Source organism: Azolla caroliniana, unplaced genomic scaffold, assembly GCF_043228905.1.
Source record: "Azolla caroliniana isolate FFs.n. ecotype wild unplaced genomic scaffold, voAzoCaro1.0.p SCAF_6, whole genome shotgun sequence".
NCBI classification, from domain to species: domain Eukaryota; kingdom Viridiplantae; phylum Streptophyta; class Polypodiopsida; order Salviniales; family Salviniaceae; genus Azolla; species Azolla caroliniana.
In genome coordinates this window covers 11,024,717-11,047,193 of record NW_028230441.1, presented here as the reverse complement: position 1 = coordinate 11,047,193, position 22,477 = coordinate 11,024,717, and the positions used below count along the sequence as shown (strand labels likewise).

Below are 22,477 nucleotides of genomic sequence, written 5' to 3'. Positions count from 1 at the left end.
ATATGTATAGTGTATGGTATAGAAAGTTGGGAATGTGCACGTAGTTTGTATTTCTATACCATTCATACCTTCATTGTGCATTATTTTTCGCAACATCGGGCTTGTGTGTATTCATGTTTGCTACAAATTTACAATTTGCCAATGCAAACATTCCTTCATCTAAGAATCTTGGAATGTATTTTCGTTCAAACAAAAGAATTAGGTGCTTATCATGAACGATGGGACAAAAAACACAGAGCTCCTTGTCTTGGAGTTCCAAGGGGCATCCCAATGAAAAAGAAGGCTTTTCTATATATTATGTTTTGGTGGGTTATCTATCTAAGAAAATACATAGTACATACAATGAAAGGAATCAAAAGGTCATTCATTCATTGTTGTTGTGGGTTCCTGAGATTCGAACGTATGACCTTGAGCTGAGCACAGACTTCTCTCATGTCTGGGCGAGCCCTACGTTGCAGTGCGATGCACCTGAATGCCAGTTCGCCCACTTGATACGCACTCTTTGCACAGTCCTCGGGGATGCCTGGATCCAGGAGCTCCTCCATGGCTCCCCTCTGTATCCTGTCCATGGCAAGTGAAGACAGATTGATCTGGTTATGTGGGCGGGATACATCTACTGCCCGTTTGCTTGAAATGAGCTCTAGCAGAACCACCCCAAAGCTGAACACATCGCTCTTGTCCGTCACTTGATAGCATTCGTGGTACTCTGGATCTACATAGCCTGGGGTCCCTTGAGGACCAGTGGACACATGGGTTGCTTCCATTGGTACTAACCTAGACAACCCGAAATCGGCTACCTTGGCCTTCAGCTGGCCATCGAGCAAAATGTTGCTTGTCTTCACATCCCGGTGGTATATCGGCGGTGACACCGTGGAATGCAAGTAAGCCAAAGCTTCGGCTACCTCGCATGCTATATTTAACCTTGTCTCCCACCCGAGCTTCTCGAATTCGCTCGAATGATGACCCCCACTTCCTCCCACATGGATGTGATCCTCCAATGTGCCATTGCATATGTATTCGTACACTAGAAGAAGGTCTCGGCCTTCGAGGCAGAAACCCTCGAGTCGGATGAGGTTTGGGTGCTTCACTTGCGACAAGATCCTCACTTCGTTGTAGAAATGCTCCAGCCTGCGATGGTGGAGATGGTTCAATCGCTTCACTGCGAAGACCCGACCGTCCAAAAGGTTGGCTTTATAGACCATACCGTAACCACCGTCCCCAAGGAGGTGGGTATCGGAAAAGGAGCATGTGGCATGAAGAAGCTCTTTATAGGGGAAAAGCCTTAGGGGGAGGGGTCCTGTCATGGTCGCCATAACATGGACAAGCTCCATGCCCTTATGTTTGTCCGCGCGAAAGTAGTCTTCGCTATCTCCAGTGGACTCGGATCGGATCTTCTTGAAGCGCTGCCTCCATGGACGAAGAAATAGACATACCGCGCCTGCTATTAGTACGAATGCCCCAGCTGTTGTGCCTCCTGTGTGTACACAAACACAACATGACATGAGTATGAACTTTAAATGTAATCCTTGTGCTACAAATGTAAGGTGTAATGATTCAGGCGGCTACAACTTAGGCATACAAGATAGAATGCTTTGCAAGAGAAAGCAAGAAATATGATAGGTAATCTTAGCTAGTTCTAGGAGAGCAAAAATGTAACCAATGGAATGGTTTGTGTTAGGAAAGAATTTTTTGTGGCAATTTAATGTTTTTATGCTACTAGGAATGGGAAATATGTTTTTATGCTACTAGAGATGGAAGGCAATCCGTTGCTCTAGGAGTTTACTTTTTTCTCACAACAAACTTACCAATAATAAGATTTTTCCGCCTTCGTTCACATGAATCTGACAAGCAACCTACACCATGCAAAGCAAAACATGAGCTTTAAAACCCTAAATTTAAACCCCAAATCTCCTTTTCACATGCCTTTGCATCCGAGAGCTGAATTGCATCGGCATCGAAACTTCACTTGTTCTACAACAATCTCGTAGCCGCAAACACCCTTTCTCTCTTGACATTTATTGCATTTGTCAACGATTTCCGAGGGGAGAGTCCATTGCATCTCAATTCCATAAGACCAGCCAGAAGGGTTCAGAATGGGTGATTGTGGACTATAAATGCTAGTGTAGGACATACATTGCAAGGGGTAGAGGTCAATCCCATTTCGTGGATCCATGACCCGACAACAACTTGCGGGCAATTCTTGGACGTGACATGCAGACATGAATGTCCAACATGTGGCACTATGGCAATCATATTGGCTATTCAAGAAATTCATTTGTTGAGTCAACGATAAGCAATTGAGGAGGAGGATGGTATTTGATCGGCCAAATGTGAGGCCAGTGTTTGTCAGGTCAATGTCAAGGCCGACATTGAAGGAGTAGAGATAGGCACAATTGGACATGAGAGGGTCTTCCAAGATGATACTTTTTGTGGTGTAGTCGATGTTGTCTACTAAAAATAGCTTTGAGTTTAATGGCATTTGCAAGGTGCTTGAATTCGTACAAGACATGGAGAGTTGAGGTGTTCCACATCCGGGATCGATGCCTATGGGGAACTTGATCTCATGGTGACCACATGAGGTCCTACATGTCGAAGGAAAGGAATGGGATGTCACGCCTATATCTTTGATTGCTTTGTTTGTGGCAGTGAAAGTGAAGAAGATGATGAAGAGGAATGCTATTAAAAAAGTGTTTTCATTTTGGGGACAAGGAAGCAAGATAGAGTTAATCATTTCCAAGCTATAATTAGAGGGATCTGGAACAATGAAACAAGAACATGATTGGGATAGAATTTCTCATTTCTTCCAATAGAGGAATTTTAAAAAAGCGTGGAACTATGGATACCTTATGATTATTAACGAGTTTGGGCAAGAAATGCATGTAACCCATAAGATGCCTTCATAGATATGGTGCTTTGGAATGTATTTAATGTGTGACACAATGAGATCAAAAGACACTCTTTGGTGAGGTTGAAAAATGAGTCAATGATGAGGTTCCAATGTGGGACTCGGATTACTTTTTTTATGACAGCAAGTCATGCGGAATTTGTGTGGAGGATACAGACACGGGGTGAAAATGAAGTGTGTGCTCTTTGTACATGAGCACATAAGTATTCACTTTGTACATGTTATATAAATAGTGTAAGTTGTTGATTGTCTTTCCATGCATTATATCTATATACTCTAAAAAGTAAGATTATTAACTATAATTAATAAAATAATGATCAAATGATGCTTAATTAACAAGCTAATAATTCCCCTTTGTAGTAAGAGGAAAAAGTGAAGCTAATGTTATTCTTCTCTCTTTCATAGTCATGAAACCCCCAATAGAATGTAGACACATTGATTGCTCTAGTATTTTATTTTCTCATTTCCCTTCACGTCTATGTGAAAGTACTCGTAGACGTTACTTGGATACATATGCACACATCATTTCAAATAAAGATAGCTACATTTCGTAAAAACGAAAAAAATTGTAACCCATGAGTTTTGTAGGAAACATTTCTAGAATTCTGTTAGATATCACCATCTAGAATTGTTTTGTGAGGACATAAAATATGTTGTAACTTGTCACTAAATATGGCTTGAGTTCGAAAATAACGAGCATCGGTGCATGGATTACCTTTGACGTATGGCTATGCTCTTATTTGGCTTTACTCAATTAATCAAAGCTCCGATATTACATGATAATAGAAATGCTTATTTTATGTGAATGTGTTCTTGCTTAAGATAACCTTTTATGGAAACTTTGATTCAAGCTCCATTAATTTATGTTAATCTAGTACTACCAAATTTTCTGCTCATGGAAACTAAATGAACACTCAAGCTTTCAATGTAATTAATGTAGGGATGTCATTATGTGAATTTGATTCAAACAAGGAAACTATGTGGGCCAAACTTCAAAGCACTATCATTAAGAATCTCTGAAACTATTGTGTTCAGAAAAAATGAGCTCTTCTATAAACGTTTGAGTGACATATACGTAAGTTGTTAATGATATAGCCTTGTATATCCACATGTCGTTTCTTCCTTAGAAATATTTGTGAGATATCTTTATTCCATAATTTCCAAAAAAAATGATTACCTCATCTATGTAGGTTGGTTACAACAAACTTAGTTGAATTGTATAAGTAATCTTGATTTATACCCATTACATTATTTTAAGGGTTTGTTATAAAGAGCTTGGAAGCCTCTTACTCGTTTGAAAGCAAACAATAAAGGATTGTTGGGAATAGTCAATCTCAAGTTATTCTAAAATATCATTAGTTGTGTAAGTGGATGCAATATATTTAATCATTTCCATATAGAAACTTTGACCATAAGTACCACAAGAGATTAATTATTGTGTCATATGGAGATGTATTATAAAACAATCTACATTGCTTTGAACTTCATGCAATTGATCATGATTGACGAGAAGCAAATTGCCAATGGTTACAAGCAATGCTCAATGTATTGATTACCTAGGGACAATGGCCATGGCCCATAATTATAGTATTAGGACAATCCCACGTTTACTTCTTTTAGGAGCTTCAATGCAATTGCTCATGATTGAAGAGAGGGAAATTGCCAATGGTTACAAGCAATGTTCAATGTATTGATTATTTAGGGACAATGGCCATAATGATAGTATTAGGACAATCCTGTGTTTACGCAAATTCTTTGAAACAATTAAGTTCCATCCTACACCCTTCATTGTCCTAAAACCACAATGCTAAGTGGAATTTCATCATCAGAGTTATGCATGGTAACATCATATGGTGGCCCTTCTCTTTGGATTGAAGCATAGGGTGGCCTTTCTCTTTTTCTATTACTTGAGTGGTCTTCTATTTATTTGCACTCGATATGGTGCCCCAAACGTCATGGGTGGTTGTGTTGGTAGTCTTCCATTGAGTCATATCACACCGATTAAAAGACTATTGAATTTTGGAATAGTCTTCCATTGAATCATATCACAATGATTAAAAGAGTCACACCCATAAAAAAGCTCACATCTATTTAATTGTTTGTTTATCCTGTCATATGCAAATTCTTTGTAACATTTAGGTTTGGGTTTAAACCCTTGTTGATCCTAGAATGAGGACATTGTGTACTACCTAGTGCAACTTCATCATCCTAGTGATCCGTACTAAACTCTTCATGGGTGGTTGAGATTGTAATCTTCTCTTGAAAACCACTTGCGATGATGCCAAAGTCTTCAAGAATGCATGGTATGGTGGTGGAGTCATCCTGTTGTTATCTACCATCATCCTTCCCTTCATCTTCACTCATCATCCCAACTACATCTGAAATCGCATGAATACCACTACCCGAAATCATGGGTTAATGACCAAAACAGAAATAAGTGAAAATATACATTAATAAAGTCTTCAAGCTTAGGGTGCATGGGGGATGATGACTTCACTATTGCCGCCATACTCACTAATGTTGTCAGTGCCCATTGTTGCTCATCATTGTCATTTATCGTCAATCTACAAGTTACGTCAGTGAGCTACGTTACCTTGCCACGTCATCAATTAAGTCCTCCCCCCTTTACAATTTCTCTTTTACCTAATACCCCTCCCTCACTCCAACACCAACCTAAGCATACAAACATGAAAGCATACACATAATACACACAAAATATATAAAAACACATGTTTGAGAGGAAGATTAAGTGCTTGCAGTCGGATGGCGGAAAATAGTACTTTTCTAGCCAATTCAGCAGCTATTTGCAACAAAAGGGAATTCGGCGAGAATTCAGTTGCAGATATACGTCGTAACAAAATGGAGTTGCCGAGATGAAGAGCCGGTCAGTTGTGGAGGCTACAAGGACGATGTTGGAGGAGAAGAGCATGCCCAATTTTTGTTGGGTCGAAGTGGTCCGGACGGCCGTGTACATCCAAAATCGGATCAGGGATAAGGTGTCGGCACATGAGTTGTATTTCGGACGGAAGCCGAACTTACGACACCTGAGGATATTTGGCAGCATTGCCTATGTGCATTTGCCCGATGAGAAGAGGAGAAAGTTGGACCCGATGTCGGAGAAGTGCATATTGGTCGGCTACTCTCATGACCAGAAAGAGTATAAGTGCTATAACCCTCGGACCAAATAAGTTCGAGTGAGCCGAGATGTCGAATTTGATGAGTTGACATCATGGTACTCTTTACCGACTCCTACCGCCGACAACTCCAACCACCCAAACACTGAGGATGAGATCAGTGAGCTCAACATGATCTGGGCAAAAGAAGAGGAAGAAGTGTTTGGTACTCTAGACGAGCGTCCAATCTCATTTCAGCTGAGCGAGCCGAATGAGGGACTGAGTTGGAACGACCAGTCGGATGATGAACCGATGAATAATGGAGACTCGACCGTGATGTCCCCACACAAGGACCGAGGAGACGGTTCATGCACAAAGAGAAGGGGAAGAAGAAGATGCCAGAATACGACACCGGTTGGAGGAGTCCGATATGAAGAAGGACCTTCGAAGATGAAGTCTGAGTCATCCCTTAAATCGGCTAACGAGAAGTTACACCTATCGACCCACCAAAAGAATCTTGTGAAACGGTATGGGTATAATGAATACATGGTGCATCACTATGCGTACATGATGAAAGTGGCAGAAGTGTGTGCGCCGGAGAGCTACACAAAAGCGGCGAAAGCCACGAACTGGCGTGCCGTGATGGAAGAAGAAATGCGGGCACTCGATGCCAACAACACATGGGACCTGGTAGACCCACAGAATCGAATACGACGAGACCTTCGCACTGGTAGCAAAGATCACGATGGTTCATGTGGTGCTCGCAGTTGCTGCGGCAAGGGGGTGACATCTTCACCAAATGGATGTGAAGAATGTGTTTCTTCAAGGTGATCTTGAAGAACAAGTCTATATGTTCCAACCCCCCGGATTTCAGTCGGAGGTGAACAAGTCGGTAGTGTGCTGACTCAAGAAGTCGCTCTATGGCCTGAAGCAAGCCCCCCGAGCTTGGAATTTGAAGATAACGCACCGGTTGCGTAAGATGGGGTTTGTTGCCTCCAAATCCAACTCATCATTGTTCATCCGAAAGGGTCCAATATGTATTCTACTATATGTCGACAACTTGGTCATCACCGTATCCGACCTTCATGAAATCAATAGAGTGAAGTCCCAATTGTCGGAAGCATTCGAAATGAAGGACCTGGGGGACCTTCATTACTTCCTCGGGATCGAAGTGATCCACATCCCCGTCGGCATATTGTTGTCACAACGACACTATGTGTTGAATATGTTGTACAAATTTGGCATGAACGAATGGTGACCAATCTTGACACCACTAGACTGGAACCTCAAGCTACGTCCCGACTCCAGACTGGCTTGCAATGATAAACTGTTACAGGCATGACCATATAATATCCGGTGGTGAGAATTTACCGTAGTATTCTACACACGCGGATAAGTGTGAGGGTTAAACGAGAGTGTAAAGAAGGAGAGGATTACTTTTAATCCTCAGGATTGAGACAACCCATTAGGCCAAGTGGGAACTTGCATGGGGGCCTTGGGTATCGCTATAAATAAGAGGCCTAGCTACCCTCATTTGATCATCTTGTTGACTACGTCGAGACTCTTTCTTGTGGTGGGTCAACTCTCGTAGCGAGCGCGCAAGCACCAGGTATGACTCGACGCCATAGCGGTGGTATGGGACACCAATCGAGGCTCGAGTTCGTCTCGATCCCTTCGCTCGGGGGTGGTCAGGTGGATCGACACCCTCCTTTCTCTCTCTCCTTTCTATCTAGATCTATCTTTTATCCTTATTTTATGCTTACATTAGTTCATGTCTCTAATAGTTTGTATCAGAGCCTATGCTCTAATGTTTCTTTTGTTGTCTTTTGTTTTGTTGATTGATGGTGATCGATCAATGTGCGGTCAACCTTGATCCAGACAACGATCAACAAAGGAACTTCGGTAACTCTTTCCTTCTTCTTTTTCCTTTTCTTTATTCTCCCATCTAATCATGTGTATAGTCTATATGTAATTGTTTTCATTAATTTAATGATGTTGTAGTGGTAATTAATTGGTTGTATGAAACGTTTACATATGTGCAGGAGGTCAATACCTCATTTGACAAATAAATAATATGTGATTAGTGTCGTATGCGTACGAGGTTAACACCTCAATTGCGTATTACGTTCACGTACATATGTTACGTATGCGTATGAGTTCAATACCTCGATTTCGTTGTAAATGTCATGTGTTTGGTCTCGTATGCGTAAGAGGTCAATACCTCAATTGCGTATTACGATGAACCCTTATTTTTGGATGTTTCGTGGGCGTAGAGGTATATGCCTTGATTACGTATCTCGATTATATCATTTATGGCTATTTGATGTAACGATTTGTTTAATGTACGCATATGTGGTCACGTGTATACGTATTTGATCGTATATATGTGATAAGTAAACATACGTGTATATTTGATATTATGTGATTTCTATCGAATTTTGTCATTTTCAGGAAAAGGATTTTGGTGGCCGTCCTCACATTTTTGTGAGAATGGCGTTGTCACCATCCCTTTTTTCAACAATTTTTTATTGTTGACATCCCCGTTGGTGACTTCAATTTTATTACGTAAAGAAATGCCTATAGCCACAATGATGTTGAGAACGTAGGGCTCGACCCACTTCATGTGAGGTCGCACCTATGACACACATATCCAACATCCCTCCCTCGCTACATGGATATGATGCCACCATGAGATCATTCTTACGAGAGGCATTCGTAATGACATAACCATTTGATGGGCCACGTGGGCTTACTACGAAAAGAGGGCTCATTTGGCTTGACCATTAGGTTGCACTTTGGCGTATGCCATCGTAATTACGAGACTTGAGGTTAGGTAACGTACGAACATATTTTGTAGTAAACAAGGGGGAAATAAGGACTCTTGACATATATGTTTCTTTTAAAAAAACATATATGGGCAAATGCCTCATATCTCTTATACGCATGAAACATTAAACATTCAAGAAGAGCAACCTACTTGGTTAGCTCAAGTGTTTAATGCATTTATTCTCGAGGTCTCGAGTTCAAATATAACCAAGACCATACAACATTGTTGATACCTATGACACATGTTTAGACTTGAGGTCTAAGTTCACTTCGGGGTCCTCATAATAGGACTTAAAGAGCCGAAAGCACATATGTGGGCACAGAAACATAGTTTATTGTTAACATTTTTTTCGTGTATAAACTACTCATGACGTGGACATACATGGTTGAGCCTCAGGGAGCCGCCATGAAAAAATCGATATAGAGATCAGGGAAAGACATTTATTTGTCACCCCCATGGTTTTTAAAACACCTTTGTGTTACCATAGTAACCTGATCTTGAACCTCATCTCATACTTCTAGAGGGGTATTGACGTGAGATAATGATATTGATTAATGTTTGCCCATGATATCTTTACATCACGACATGATGTTATGACTATTTGTCTGACCTTATCCTATTTTTTTGCCAGAAATAACCATTCAATGGCTCAAAATAACGACCCTATGTCATCCACTCAAGCGGAAGGAACTCAAGAAAATCCTCCTAGACAAATGTCCATTGAGATGTATTTTTCGCAAATAACCCAATACCTTAGTTTCACCGCTCAACAGATGACCGAACTTTGGCAATCTCAAAGTGCTCTCGAGGCACGTGTCATTAGTTTACAACGTGAGACTAATAGACTTGATGAGCGACAGGGTGACCCATCGTTTGTCGTTAAGCCATTTACGGGAAGAAAAAAAGGAAAGAACCGAAGAAGCAATCTGCATGTGGCTGGGCCAATAGGAGTCTCATTTTGAGCTCCATCCCATGCCAGATAGTACGAAGATTGCATATGTCAACCGAGAACTAGGGGGTAAGGTTGCCGCCTAGTGGTGTGGGCTCCGATCTTTGGGGAAATTGCCTGATACTTGGACAGATTTTGTCACAATTTTTAAGGGCCAATTTCTGCAACCTCCCTCTCGAACTGAGGCAGCTCAAGCTTTAATGAACGTCTCTAGCAAGAAATTTTCTTTGCTAGAAGACTATGTCCACCATGCTAGAACCCAAATCCAAAAATCGGGTCTAGAAGGGGACAATTGGTTAATTCTTGTTTTGTCAATGGCATACCCAATTCGGACTATCACTGGATAGTGCACGATAAGGATCCAAAATCCTTTTTGTGTATTCTACAAAAAGATGGGTCATACAAAAGAGCAATGTCGAAACCTCCAACGGAAAGAGCATGACAGTAAAGCTAAAGCTGCAAACCATAAAGGTCAGATTCCTAATGTCCTTTAGGTATATACACATCATTTAAGTAATTGTCAATGTTCTTTCCCTCACTATGTATTGGGTCCCAATGATTTACTACGTGCAAACAAGTATATCAATGGATCACCCGTACAATTTTTGTTTGATTCGAGAAACTCACACAACTTTGTGAATGATCGTTTGGTTTAGATATAGGGAATCCAACCCACCGTAAGTGATCACACCTATACGGTGCACTTGGCTTATGGAAGAGTACAATACATCAACGGGGCGATTCATTCATTAGGAATTTCTATTGACACTTATATAGAGGAAGTAGACTGCCATGTAATGAATCTTTGTACCACCGATGTAATACTGGGTTATCCCTGGTTTTATAATAAAAACTCTTCTTTATCTATTGATTGGGTTCATCATTCAATTACATTTGTACTGAACAATTGTCCTCATTTTATTCAATGTGTAAAAAAACAATCCCTCTCAATTGTTTCCTCTCCATCAATATCCGAGTTGTCTTGTTCTAGTCTATTTTATTGTGTACTTGATCCGGACATTCACGTTTACAATATCGATAATGTCTTGGTTCAATTAACATATTTTGAACAACAACAACTTGATGAAATCTTAAATGATTTTCGTGATGTTTTTCCGAGTGAACTACCAGATGGGTTACCTCCTAAACGTAATATAGACCATCGTATAGATATTGTACCTGGAGTTGCACCAATAAGTATACCTCCTTATCACTTAAGTCGATCCGAAGAGGATGAGGTATCTAAGCAACTCAAGGACTATTTACGAATGGGTTATATACGTTATAGTAAATCTCCATGGGGTGCACCAGTTCTCTTGGTTAAAAAGAAAGAGGGCACATGGCGTATGTGTATTAATTACCGACCCTTGAATAAAGTGACGATCAAGAATTCGTATCCATTGCCCCGGGCTGACGATCTAATTGACCGTCTCTAGGGAGCTCGGTATTTTACGAAACTTGATCTCCGTACTGGCTACCATCAAATACGTATAAGTGAGGACGGTGTTCATAAAACGGCATTTCGTACGCGCTATGGCCATTATAAGTTTTTGGTTATGCCTTTTGGTTTGACCAATGCTCTGACTACATTTCAACAAGAAATGAATGACATTTTCCGAGAACAACTTGGAAAATTTGTCATTATTTTCTTGGATGATATTTTAGTTTATAGGCGTACATTACAAGAACATGCTAAACATATCTGCTTTGTTTTACAAACATTGCGTGCCAAAAGTTTTATGCGAAGATCTCAAAATGTGAGTTCTTCAAGAAATCAATTACTTATCTTGGACATCTCATAACCGAACGAGTTGAAATTGATCCTTCTCGCATCAAGAAAATTAAGCTTTGGCCCACTCTTCGAAATATTCGAGAAGTTCGATCATTCCTTGGTTTTGTCGGGTTTTTGCGAAAATCCCTTCGTAATTACTCCCAATTGATGACGCCGTTTACTGATCTTCTAAAAGGTCAAACGCGTAAGTCTACAAAACCTATTGTCTGGAATGTTACAGTAGACCTCGCCTTTAAGGAACTCAAGGACCTGGTATGCAAGGCCCCTTCACTTCTTTTACCCGATCCTTCAAAACCTTTTGAGGTTGAAACCAATGCAAGAGATTATGCTATAGGTGGTCTTATATCAAGATGGTAAACCAATAGAATTCGACAGTAAGAAACTTGATTCTGCTCAATGTCGGTATACCGTTCAAGAAAGGGAATTATTTGCAGTTATACATACCCTCAAAACATGGTGCCATTATCTTTATGGAAATCGCTTTGTGGTAACTACGGACCACGAGTCCGTGAAATATTTTTGTGACCAACAAGACCTGAAAGGTCGTAAGGCACGATGGGCTGATCTCATCCAGGACTTTGGTTTTTCCATACGATATCGTAAAGGTTCCATGAACACTGTCGCTGATGCACTAAGTCGCATCTCTAAAGTTAACATGCTTAGCTTCACTGAAATAACATCAGATCTTTATGATCACCTTCGTGGAAAGTATCCTGATGATAGTTATTTTGTGAAATACTAGGCAAGAGTTGAGTCTAGAATAGACACCACCACATCCTCGAAGGAATCCTTCCACATTGCTAACGGTCAGCTCTACCGTAATGGGAAGGTTTGTGTTCCAGATTTGCCTGAGGTCAAAAAGAGAATTCTTTTTTAATGCCATGATGCACCCTCTACGGGGCACCCTGGAATACATTGTACACTCGATCTCATCTCCACTCAATTTTATTGGCCTAAGATGCGTCCTGACATACATAGCTATGTGACTAAATGTCACCAATGTCAGGTTAACAAAGCCGAGCGACTTAAAGCCGTAGGACTTTTACATCCTTTGGACATTGCCAATAATAAGTGGGAAAGTATATCCATGGATTTTATTGTTAGCCACATGTACCAGTAAGAATTCTTGATGTTAAAACAAAAAAATTACGTACTAAAGAAATCCGAGAATTTAAAATAAAATGGATGGATAAATCAATAAAAGATGCCACATGGGAACGCGAAAATACTCTCAGAACTAACTTCCCTAATGTTACGCGCATGACCATATAATATCTGTGTGGTGAGAATTTACCGTAGTATTCTATACACGTGGATAAGTGTGAGGGTTAAACGAGAGTGTAAAGAAGGAGAGGATTACTTTTAATCCTCGAGATTGAGACAACCCATTAGGCCAAGTGGGAACTTGCCTGGGGGCCTTGGGTATCGCTATAAATAAGAGGCCTAGCTACCCTCATTTGATCATCTTGTTGACTACGTCGAGACTCTGTCTTGTGGTTGGTCAACTCTTGTAGCGAGCGCCCCAGCACCAAGTACGACTCGACGCCACGGCGGTGGTATGAGACACCGATCGAGGCTCGATTCCATCTCGATCCCTTCGCTTGGGGGTGGTCGGGTGGATCGGCACCCGTCTTTCTCTCTCTACTTTCTATCTAGATCTATCTTTTATCATTATTTTATGCTTACATTAGTTCATGTCTCTAATATAAACGGTTTCGACAAATTGTCGGAAGCCTTACATATTTGACAATCACCCAACCTAGCATCAACTATTCGATTGAAGTGATCAGTCAATCTATGCAGAAGCCAATCGTTGAGCACCTTCAGTTCGTGCATCGATTATTTAGATATGTGAGTGACACTAAGGATGGAGGACTATAATACCAACATGGTATAACCGAAAAACTAGTTGGTTATATAGATGCCAACAGGGCCGGTGATGCATCAGATCGTCTGTCCACCTCCGGTTTTATGTTCTCTCTCGGGAGCGTGACTATTGTGTGGAGTAGGAAGAAGTAGCCGACAATGGCTCTATCGAGCATTGAGGCTGAGTACCATGGAGCTACTATTGCGACATGTGAAGGCATTTGGCTTCAATGGCTGTTGCAGTACCAAATCTGATCCCAATCTACTACGACAACATTAGTAGCATTCAGCTCGCCAAAAACCTAGTGTTCAATGCTTGGATGAAGCACATAGAAGTGCATTATCACTTTATGCGCGAGCGGGTCTTGAGCGGTGAAGTCGAACTTTGATATGTTCGAACCAATCGGCAGGTTGTCGACATCTTCACCAAGCCCCTCATATCGGACAAGTTGCAACATTTTTCGGAGATGCTTGGGTTGCAGCATCTCGACATGCCGCACTTGAGGGGGAGAACCGGAACAGGAACCAGGAGAATTGGTAGAGGCACCGACAATGTAGCCGGAGAGGAGGAAAAGACCAAAACAGGGGGAGACAAGAAGAAAAAGGGAGCCGGGTCGACTGAAGAAGTCGGCTACACGTGCACATCTAGGGTGCATGAACACTATTATAGTCGGAAAAAAACGCATGCAGTTAGAAAAAAGCATGGTAGAGAAAGCATATAGTCTATAGATAGAAAAAGCATGGATTGCTAAGACTCTCTCATCACTATATAAGGATGGGCAGCAAATTGTAATAAGGTTGTTGATTCTTGGGTTTTTTATTACGATGTAAATATTGATTAACATAATACTTGTGGGATTCACAAGTTTTGATCTCTTTTCTCAATCTATTCTAATCTATTCTAAACAATTTCAATTTATTACTATGATTTTAAATATTAAGTTAAACTAGATCACTATATTCGTGGGATTCACGAATTCCTATCTCTCTTTCTTATAATCTATTTATATTCTTATTAGCCTTAAAACTCTCCTCTTCCTAGTACAAAACCCCAGCAATTCCACCCGACTCACGCAACGATCCGGCGCTGAAAGGCACGACACATTTGGTGAACCCGACGTGAAAACGGGTGGCACGCAGCTGGAGAATTAACAAGAGCCTAGCAACATGATGACGATGTTCGAGCGGATGCTACAAGAATAACGTGCGATGTCAGAGATTGCGACGATAGTGGCGCGGCTCATGCAACGGAACGAGCAATTCAATGGGAAGGATGTGTCACGTTATTTGCGGGACTACAAGGTAGAGATGTTACAGTGTGGAATACCAGAAGGATTGCAAGTGATATCCTTCAATCGAGTGGTTGCTGATTGACTTCAAAATCTGACGTGGGCGGCGTTTAAAGAAGCATTGAAGACCACATTAGCTATCGAGAACTCCTCCAAGGCAACACGGAGAGGATTCAAAGATTGGGTGGAAACACCGGACAAGGGGCTGAAGGTCCTGGATGTGTTTTCGACATTCGAAAGTCGATTCGGGAGGTTGTCTGCGAGAGATCAAGCTATCCTCGCACCAGACAAAGTGATCATGTTCTTACGAGTCGTGGACGTTCGGGACCGGAAAGATCTTGGAGTACTTCTAGAGGATACAACTACTGAGAGTGGCCTCACCAATACATCGGAAAACGTGTGGGATATCGTCGCGCGATACACAAAGAGGGGGCAATGGCTCGGTAATGAAGAAAAGAGAATTTTGGAACCAATCTTGAGACCAAGACCCGGATTGAAAGATCACCAACCACGACCTCGAGAGACTATGATCAAAAAGGGAATTGAGGCGACCACGGTGGAGCAATTGCTGAAAGAGATGGAAAATATCAAGATTGCAATGATGAAGAAATTGGAAGATTGTCCCACGAGTTCCAAGTATATGGACCATCGATGCATATGGTGTAATAGCACCAAACATGATTGGAAAGATTGCGATGAGCACGAGGCTCTACGACGATATCTCATCTACTACGAGGGAAATCGGATCCATTCAATGGACTCCCGGAAGCCACTTCGACTGAACTTCCAAAAGGGCGGCATGAAGAAGGTCCTAGAGGAGGAGATTATGGCAAAAAGCAATTATGCGACGACCGCGGAAATACGTGTGGGAGAAACATCTAGAGTGAAGTCGTCTTTGGATGAGATCCGAAGCACCACGGAAGGAATCCGAGAAGCTACGGGATGGGAGTGTGTCGTAGACAAGAATAACGTTTGCGCCCTATGCGAATTACATGAGTTTTATGTAGATGAGAAACAATGGCGCACGGATGATGCGACCAGACCATCGAAGACACTGGAGAGCTGGAATTCCAAAGGAAAAGGAAAAGGGAAAACGAGTCCGGCATTCAAACTCGCGTCGGATATCGAACAACAGACGGATCTAAAGAAGGTGTTTGAAGAGAGAATCCTTGATAGTTGGGTGGAATTTTCTCTTTGGAATTGCTCGAAATAGCAAAGAAAGAGTTCCACGATCTCCTTGTGGACCTCGTGAAGAGAAAGAGGCAAGCTACGGAAGAATTGAATGCTCCAAGGGTGAATGTGAATACCGTAATGAACGACACAGAAGTGGAGGATGAGAGTCAAAACTCTCACTACACAAACTCACACTGGGCACAAGCGACTACCGAGACTCCGGTTCGAATTGGAAACATCAAAGAGCCTGTAGTTGCATTGATTGATCATGGATCAGAGATCAATCTGATGTCTAAGGAGTTCTACCAGAAGGGGAAGTGGCCTATTAACACCAGTCATGGATGGAAGATTCGGGCAGCCACTAAATCAACGGAAGACCTATTTGCGGCTTGTCCGGATGTGAGGGTGAAGATCAGAGATGTGGAGATTGACCAAAATTTCTTCATGCAAGATGAGGTCTCACATTTCATGATTCTCGGGCAACCCCTTTATCACGGCTTCACGGATGGAAACAAAGGTGCTCGATAGGGCAATGTCATGAGCAGTACTAAGACAGAGAAGTATTGTCATGAACAGTACTAAAACAGAGAAGGAATTAGTACTAAGAGATGAGGATTAGTACTAAGGAAGGTGTAGAACTCTCGAGAGAAGGAGAGAGTGAGTGAGAGAGAGAGAGAGAGAGAGAGAGAATGAGGATAACAAAAGATATATATTATGTTAAGGGAATATACAATAGTAGCTATGAGGCTTAAGACTGGCGTTGAACCGATTTGGTTCGAAATAATGCCTTGTGCCTCCTTTTATAGTGTTCTCAGGAGTACTCCTGAAGTTTCTAGAATATTCCAAAGAAATCTGGAATATACATCAATTTTCTATAGTAAAACTTAAATGAAAATAATATCTTTCATATTAAATAGCCTAATCGTAAGAGCTCAACCCATGTAACAAAAGATCATGGGTTCGAGTCTTGCCACATCATGACACTATCCCCCCTTTAAAACGACGAGTGTCACGAGTCGTTTTGGATTGAGGACCCGGTTTGTCTGGATATTGACGATGGAAGTCTTCAAGAAGAGAACGAGCATTGGTCACATTCTCTATAGGTTCTCAAACGCTTGCTAGGACTATATCCTAGCCAATTGACTAAATAGTAGATCTTGTTGCGAACAATCTTGGAATCGACAATGGCGGCAACCTCGTACTCAGGTCCATCTTCAAGCTCAATCGGGGGTGGAGGTTGTTTAATACGACCTGGGATGGTGCTGTCTTGATAGGGTTCGAGGAGAGAACTATGAAACATCGGATGTATCTGAAGTTGTGGAGGTAGATCGAGACGAAAATCGACATCATTAATTTTTCCGATAATACAGAAAGGACTTAATCGTCGGTAATCCAACTTCTCGCATGGCCGAGTAGTCTTGATGTGTCGTCGTAGTAGCCACACCCTATCTCCAATGTCAAAACTGGATGGAAGCCGATGACGATCCGCGTAAACCTTGTGTGTTTGTTGAGCTTATTGTAGATGAGTAGATAAATCCGCTTGTATCTTACGTAGCCGCTCCAAACGATCCTCTGCACAAGGATTTGTAGGTAACTCTGGGGTTTCAAATACACACCACCGGGGGTGACAACCCGTTGTCGTGTTATTTTGCACGAGCAAGAGAAACCTAGGCGAGACCGTGGGGACCCTGAACCGGGGAATAACCGAACGAAGGGAGGAGCGACACGAAACCACAGTCGAGCCGCACGCACAAATACACAGAGAACTCACAACGAAGATCGAACAACGAATAAGGCAAATATATACTTATGATCAAAGTGACAACCGGCTAGCCGGTAAGCGTCAACGCACTTACACCAACTCACACAATGCACATGGACAACACGAGATGGAGCCTCTGCCGGAAGCACTCGGGCTTTCCACGAAGCAAAGGTAGCCTTCCAAAATCTGCAGAGAACGATGAAAGACAAAGGAGAAGAGCTCGGTCCCAGTCCGACAGTAGTTCGTCCTCCACAACCCCCCCCCCACTCAGTCCCCTTTCCTCTCCTTTTATAGCCCAATGAGAGAGAGACGTTATAGTCGGTTACATCACTTTTATTCTCTGTCCTTTTGGATAGAGATACTCCTCGATTCCCTACCTAATGCATACGCGCTACCTAGGATATTCACATCGCAGACCTGTACCTAACTATGCACGATACATCAAAACATGTGCCTGCGTGTAAGGGCTGGTTCACGCACACTATTCACCGATTCCTCCTAGGGATGGTTTTCTCCACAACACTGTGTAAACATAAAATGGTGTCACCTTTGTCGATGAGTGGACAGAGTTATTATATGCAAATTCGGCGAAGTGGAGAATATCCGCCCAGTCATCTGGATGATAGCTTAAAAAGCACCGAAGATACTGCTCTAGCATTTGATTTGCTCCTTTTGCTTGGCCGTCTGTTTGCGGGTGGTAGCCGGAGGAGAGGTTACAAGTGACCTTAAGCATTTTAAAGAGGTGCTTCCAAAACTTCAAGACGAACTGGGGTCCACGGTCACTGATGATACTATCGGGAAGGCCATGATGCCGACATACTTCACGCATGACAATTTCGGCGGTTTCTTCACTAGAGATTTCCTTAGTACATGGCAAGAAATGGGTCATCTTCGTATATCGATCTACTACTGTTAAGATCGCATCGAATTCCGTAGAGACCGAAAGATCTGTGATGAAATCTAAGGCAATGGATTGCCATGGCTTGCTTGGAATTGGTAATGGTTCTAATAAACCATATGGATGATGCCTTGGCATTTTTGCTCTGCAACATGTATCACAAGTTCTAACAAAATCTTCGACAAATTGTCACATATGGGGCCACCAAAAGGATCGTTGTACTAAATCTAGTGGTTTAGTACTAGCAAAATGCCTAGCTGTATATGTGTCATGACAGTTTTGGACTACTTGAAGGCAACAAGTACCATTAGGAACATACAAGAGTTTCTTAAAGAATAGTAATCCATCATGACATTCGAATTGTCGATAGTCCGTACCTGGTTGTTGCGACTGTGAACAAGATGCTCGAGAGGGATCAATTTGTGCTAGAATTTCTTGAGCGAAAACATCTGTCTTCAAGTCCTCACGTATGGTATCGATAATGTGGGAATCCAAGGGCATACCGAAGACTTGCGTTGCTTGCAGTCGTGTCGGTCCCAAGATTACTTGCTTTTGGTTATCGAAAGCCGGCTCGCCGGGATGTGGTTCTAGATATGAACGCCGTGATAATGCATCTGCCTTCCCTTGTTGCTTCCCCGGACGATATGTAATTTTGAAGTCGAAACGATTGAGGAATTGGGCCCACCGAGCTTGATGTCGATTTAACACACGAGCATTCTGAAAGTCGGCAAGGTTTTTGTGATCATTAAATACGATGACTTGATGAGAAGACCCCTCTAGAAAATGCCTCCATTGCGTAAAAGAGTCCATTATTGCTAATAGCTCCTTATCATGAATTTCATAGTTGATTTCCGTGGCGTCAAACTTGCATGAATGGAAAGCCACAGTATGTAGCTTTTCATCATCGCCTTGTTGAGACAGAATGCTACCCAAGGCGAAATCTGATGCGTCTGCTTCAATGATGAATGTTTTTTCTGGATCAACTTGAGCTAAAATAGGAGCTGATGTAAATGTCTTCTTAAGACTCTCAAAAGCAATGTCCACTTCTTCAGACCAAACGAACAATTTTCCCTTCCTGGTAAGTTGTGTGAGAGGCAAAACAAGCTTTGAGTAATCTTGTATGAACTTGCGGTAAAAATTGGCAAAGCCTAAAAAGCATTGAACATCTCGCAACGAACGCGGAGTCTGCCACTCTACCACCGTTTTGACCTTAGCTGCATCCATGGAGATGCCTTCCGAGGAAATGACATAGGCCAAAAATTCTACCTGGTTGCACCCAAAACTACATTTTTCCAGTTTTGCATAAAGACCATGTTCTCAAAGCCATTTTAGTACTAATAGTACATGAGAATCATGCTCTTCTTGGGACTTTGAATAAACCAGTAGATCATCCAAATAGATGATCAAAAAATCATCCAAGAGATCTTGGAATATATCATTTGCCATGTGCTAGAAGACTGTTGGCGCATTAGTGAGGCCGAATGGCATGACCGTATACTCGAAGTGCCCATATCTAGTGCAAAATGCAGTCTTCCATTCATCTCCTAGTCGGATCCGTATGAGGTTATATGCTCCTCGTAAGTCGATCTTTGTGAAGAACCTTGCACCATTGATCCATTCTAAAAGACTTGAGATAAGAGGAAGTGCATACCTATTCCTGATGGTGACTTTATTCAACCCACGGTAATCTACGACGAGACGAAGTGATCCATCCTTTTTCTTGACGAAGAAAATGGGTGCGCCGGCTGGAGATTTCGAATGTCGAATGAAACCATTTGTCAAATTCTCCTCTATATAGGCTCGAAGGATTTCTAGCTCGGTTGGTGAAAAATTGTAGATCGGTCCCCATGGTGCCTCTTTTCCCAGTTGTAAATCGATGGGGCAATCATACGGTCGATGCTGAGGAAGCGTATTAGCTCGTACTTTATCGAACACATCGGCATAATGACGATACTTCTTTGGAAGTTGAACGGTGGAATCCTCTTTATTGATACTGTAGGGGTTTACTAATATTGCGAAGAGAAACATTTCTTCCTTGCATCCTTCCTCACGCAACTGATGTAGCGAAATGGTTGCAATCTTATGAGTAGATCCTCGGGTTTGTCGACACCGTATTTCTCTTGTTCTCCAATCTATGGTTGGGTTATGTAATTCGAACCATGGTAATCCCAAAACAATGGGATGTTCTAGGATACTAATTATATTAAATGATATAACACGTGCTAAGTTATCTAGGACAATATTAACAAGTTCTGACTCTTCTATAATATTCCCCGAAGCAATGGGACGACCATCAATGACTACTACAGAGGCTAGTCATGGGAGTTTCTTTAGGGATATCTGATGAGCTTGGGCAAAATTCCTATCCATGAAGCAAGAGTTGGCTTCGGAATCTAAGAGTGCTAAGACATATACTGGAGGAGTACTTTTAGTACTAACCATTACTTGAGCTAAGAACACATTGCCAACTTGCTTAGAGGAAATGGAACCAGTAATGGGTTGCACAGATCTAGGGTTGTCCAACCAAACAACTCCTATTTTGGCTGGACTTAATCGTTTAACTCTTCTTTTAGTTGACTAAGGATTTCAAATTTGTTTGAAAGGCTTGGGCTATTAGGACTATTAGACACACCTAGAGGAATAGACTCGGGTTTAGTACTATTAGTACTCGCGGTTATTTGATTTACCTGCCTTTTTGGCCGATGGGGGCAGTTCACTGCAATATGCCCCGGTCCACCCCAGTTCTTCTTCTGATAGTGGTCTGCGACGACATGTGGTTTCGATTTCCATTGGAGTCGGAATATTTGTTGGAGACATATTGAATGACTCCCTTGGGAAAGGCTTTGCTACAATTGAAGCGTAGGTGGGCTCCGATCTTGTCCGTGCCATTTGGAACTGACGTTCTGAACGTCGTTCGAAGAGGCGATTATCGCATCGCACCACACGACTGATTGCTTCTGTCAATGACTTTGGCTCCTCAGGGAAATTTAAGAGTAAATCTTTAACATCATTACGTAGGCCAAAACGAAATTGCTCCATTAGTGCCCGGTCATCCCAGGGAATATCGATGGCGAGAAGACGGAAATCCGCAGCATAGGCCGAGGCCGTCCGCTCACCTTGGCTCAATCGTCGGATTTTGTTGATTGTTGTTCTAACGTTGTCGTTATCTCCAAAACAGGCTTTAAACTCGGTAATAAACTCTTCAAAATTATTTAACAAGGGAGAGTTTTTTTCTAACACTGGGGCGAACCATGCCAAAGTCATGCCACTAAGTAGAGCGCCTACTAGTCCCACTCGTGATGCATCGGTGGGATATCGAGAAGGATGCATTTGAATGACTAATCATACCTGATTAAGGAATCCTCTAAACTGCGATCGTGTTGTCGTGCCTTTTGGCGCCAAATCGCTACGTGAGATGGGTGGGAACCGTCGGGGTTTTTTACTAGGAGGAAGAAGAATTTGAGACGAGTTTAGTTAAGAATATGAATCGATTATAAGAAAGAGATATAAAAAACTTGTGAATCCCACAAGTGTAATGAATTTTATTAATCAATATATAGATAAGAATATGAGTTTTGATTGAAAGAGATAGATATAGAAATCTCGTGAATCCCACGAGTATAGTTTATTTCGTGAATCCCACGAATATATTTTATTAATTGGTGTCTTTTAGAAATATATCCAATTTCCAAATATATTCCACAACCCCTATTACATTGTGCTCCCCATCCTTATATAGTGATGAGAGAGTCTTGGCAATCCATGCTTTTTCTCTAATTATGCCCTCCATGCTTTTTCTATCAATAGACTATATGCTTTCTCTAACATGCTTTTTCTAAAGTCATGCGTTTTTTATCGACTATAGTGTTCATGCACGCTAGATGTGTATGTGTAGCTTTTTCT

General features: G+C 41.8%; 1 protein-coding gene across 1 annotated transcript; it reads right to left on the bottom strand.

Annotated features, from left to right (window-relative positions):
• Positions 1 to 368: 368 nt before the first annotated feature.
• On the bottom strand, positions 369 to 21,613 carry LOC147863064 (LEAF RUST 10 DISEASE-RESISTANCE LOCUS RECEPTOR-LIKE PROTEIN KINASE-like 1.1). The gene is made up of 4 exons (XM_087321764.1): positions 21,262 to 21,613; positions 1,924 to 2,754; positions 1,806 to 1,853; positions 369 to 1,474 (listed from the first exon to the last, which is right to left on the bottom strand). The coding sequence occupies exons 1-4, from the start codon at positions 21,611 to 21,613 to the stop codon at positions 369 to 371; spliced, it is 2,337 nt and encodes a 778-aa protein (XP_087177890.1).
• Positions 21,614 to 22,477: the final 864 nt, after the last annotated feature.

Bases quoted from the DNA above. Each gene is read 5' to 3' on its own strand.
- LOC147863064 (XM_087321764.1), bottom strand. From the start codon at position 21,613: ATGGAGCAATTTCGTTTTGGCCTACGTAATGATGTTAAAGATTTACTC. The intron at 2,755-21,261 runs GTAAATCAAATA...TCATTGTTCCAG, and splicing joins CCCATCGGCCAAAAAGGCAG to ATCCCTCTAATTATAGCTTG. The intron at 1,854-1,923 runs GCATGTGAAAAG...TGCATGGTGTAG, and splicing joins TTCAGCTCTCGGATGCAAAG to GTTGCTTGTCAGATTCATGT.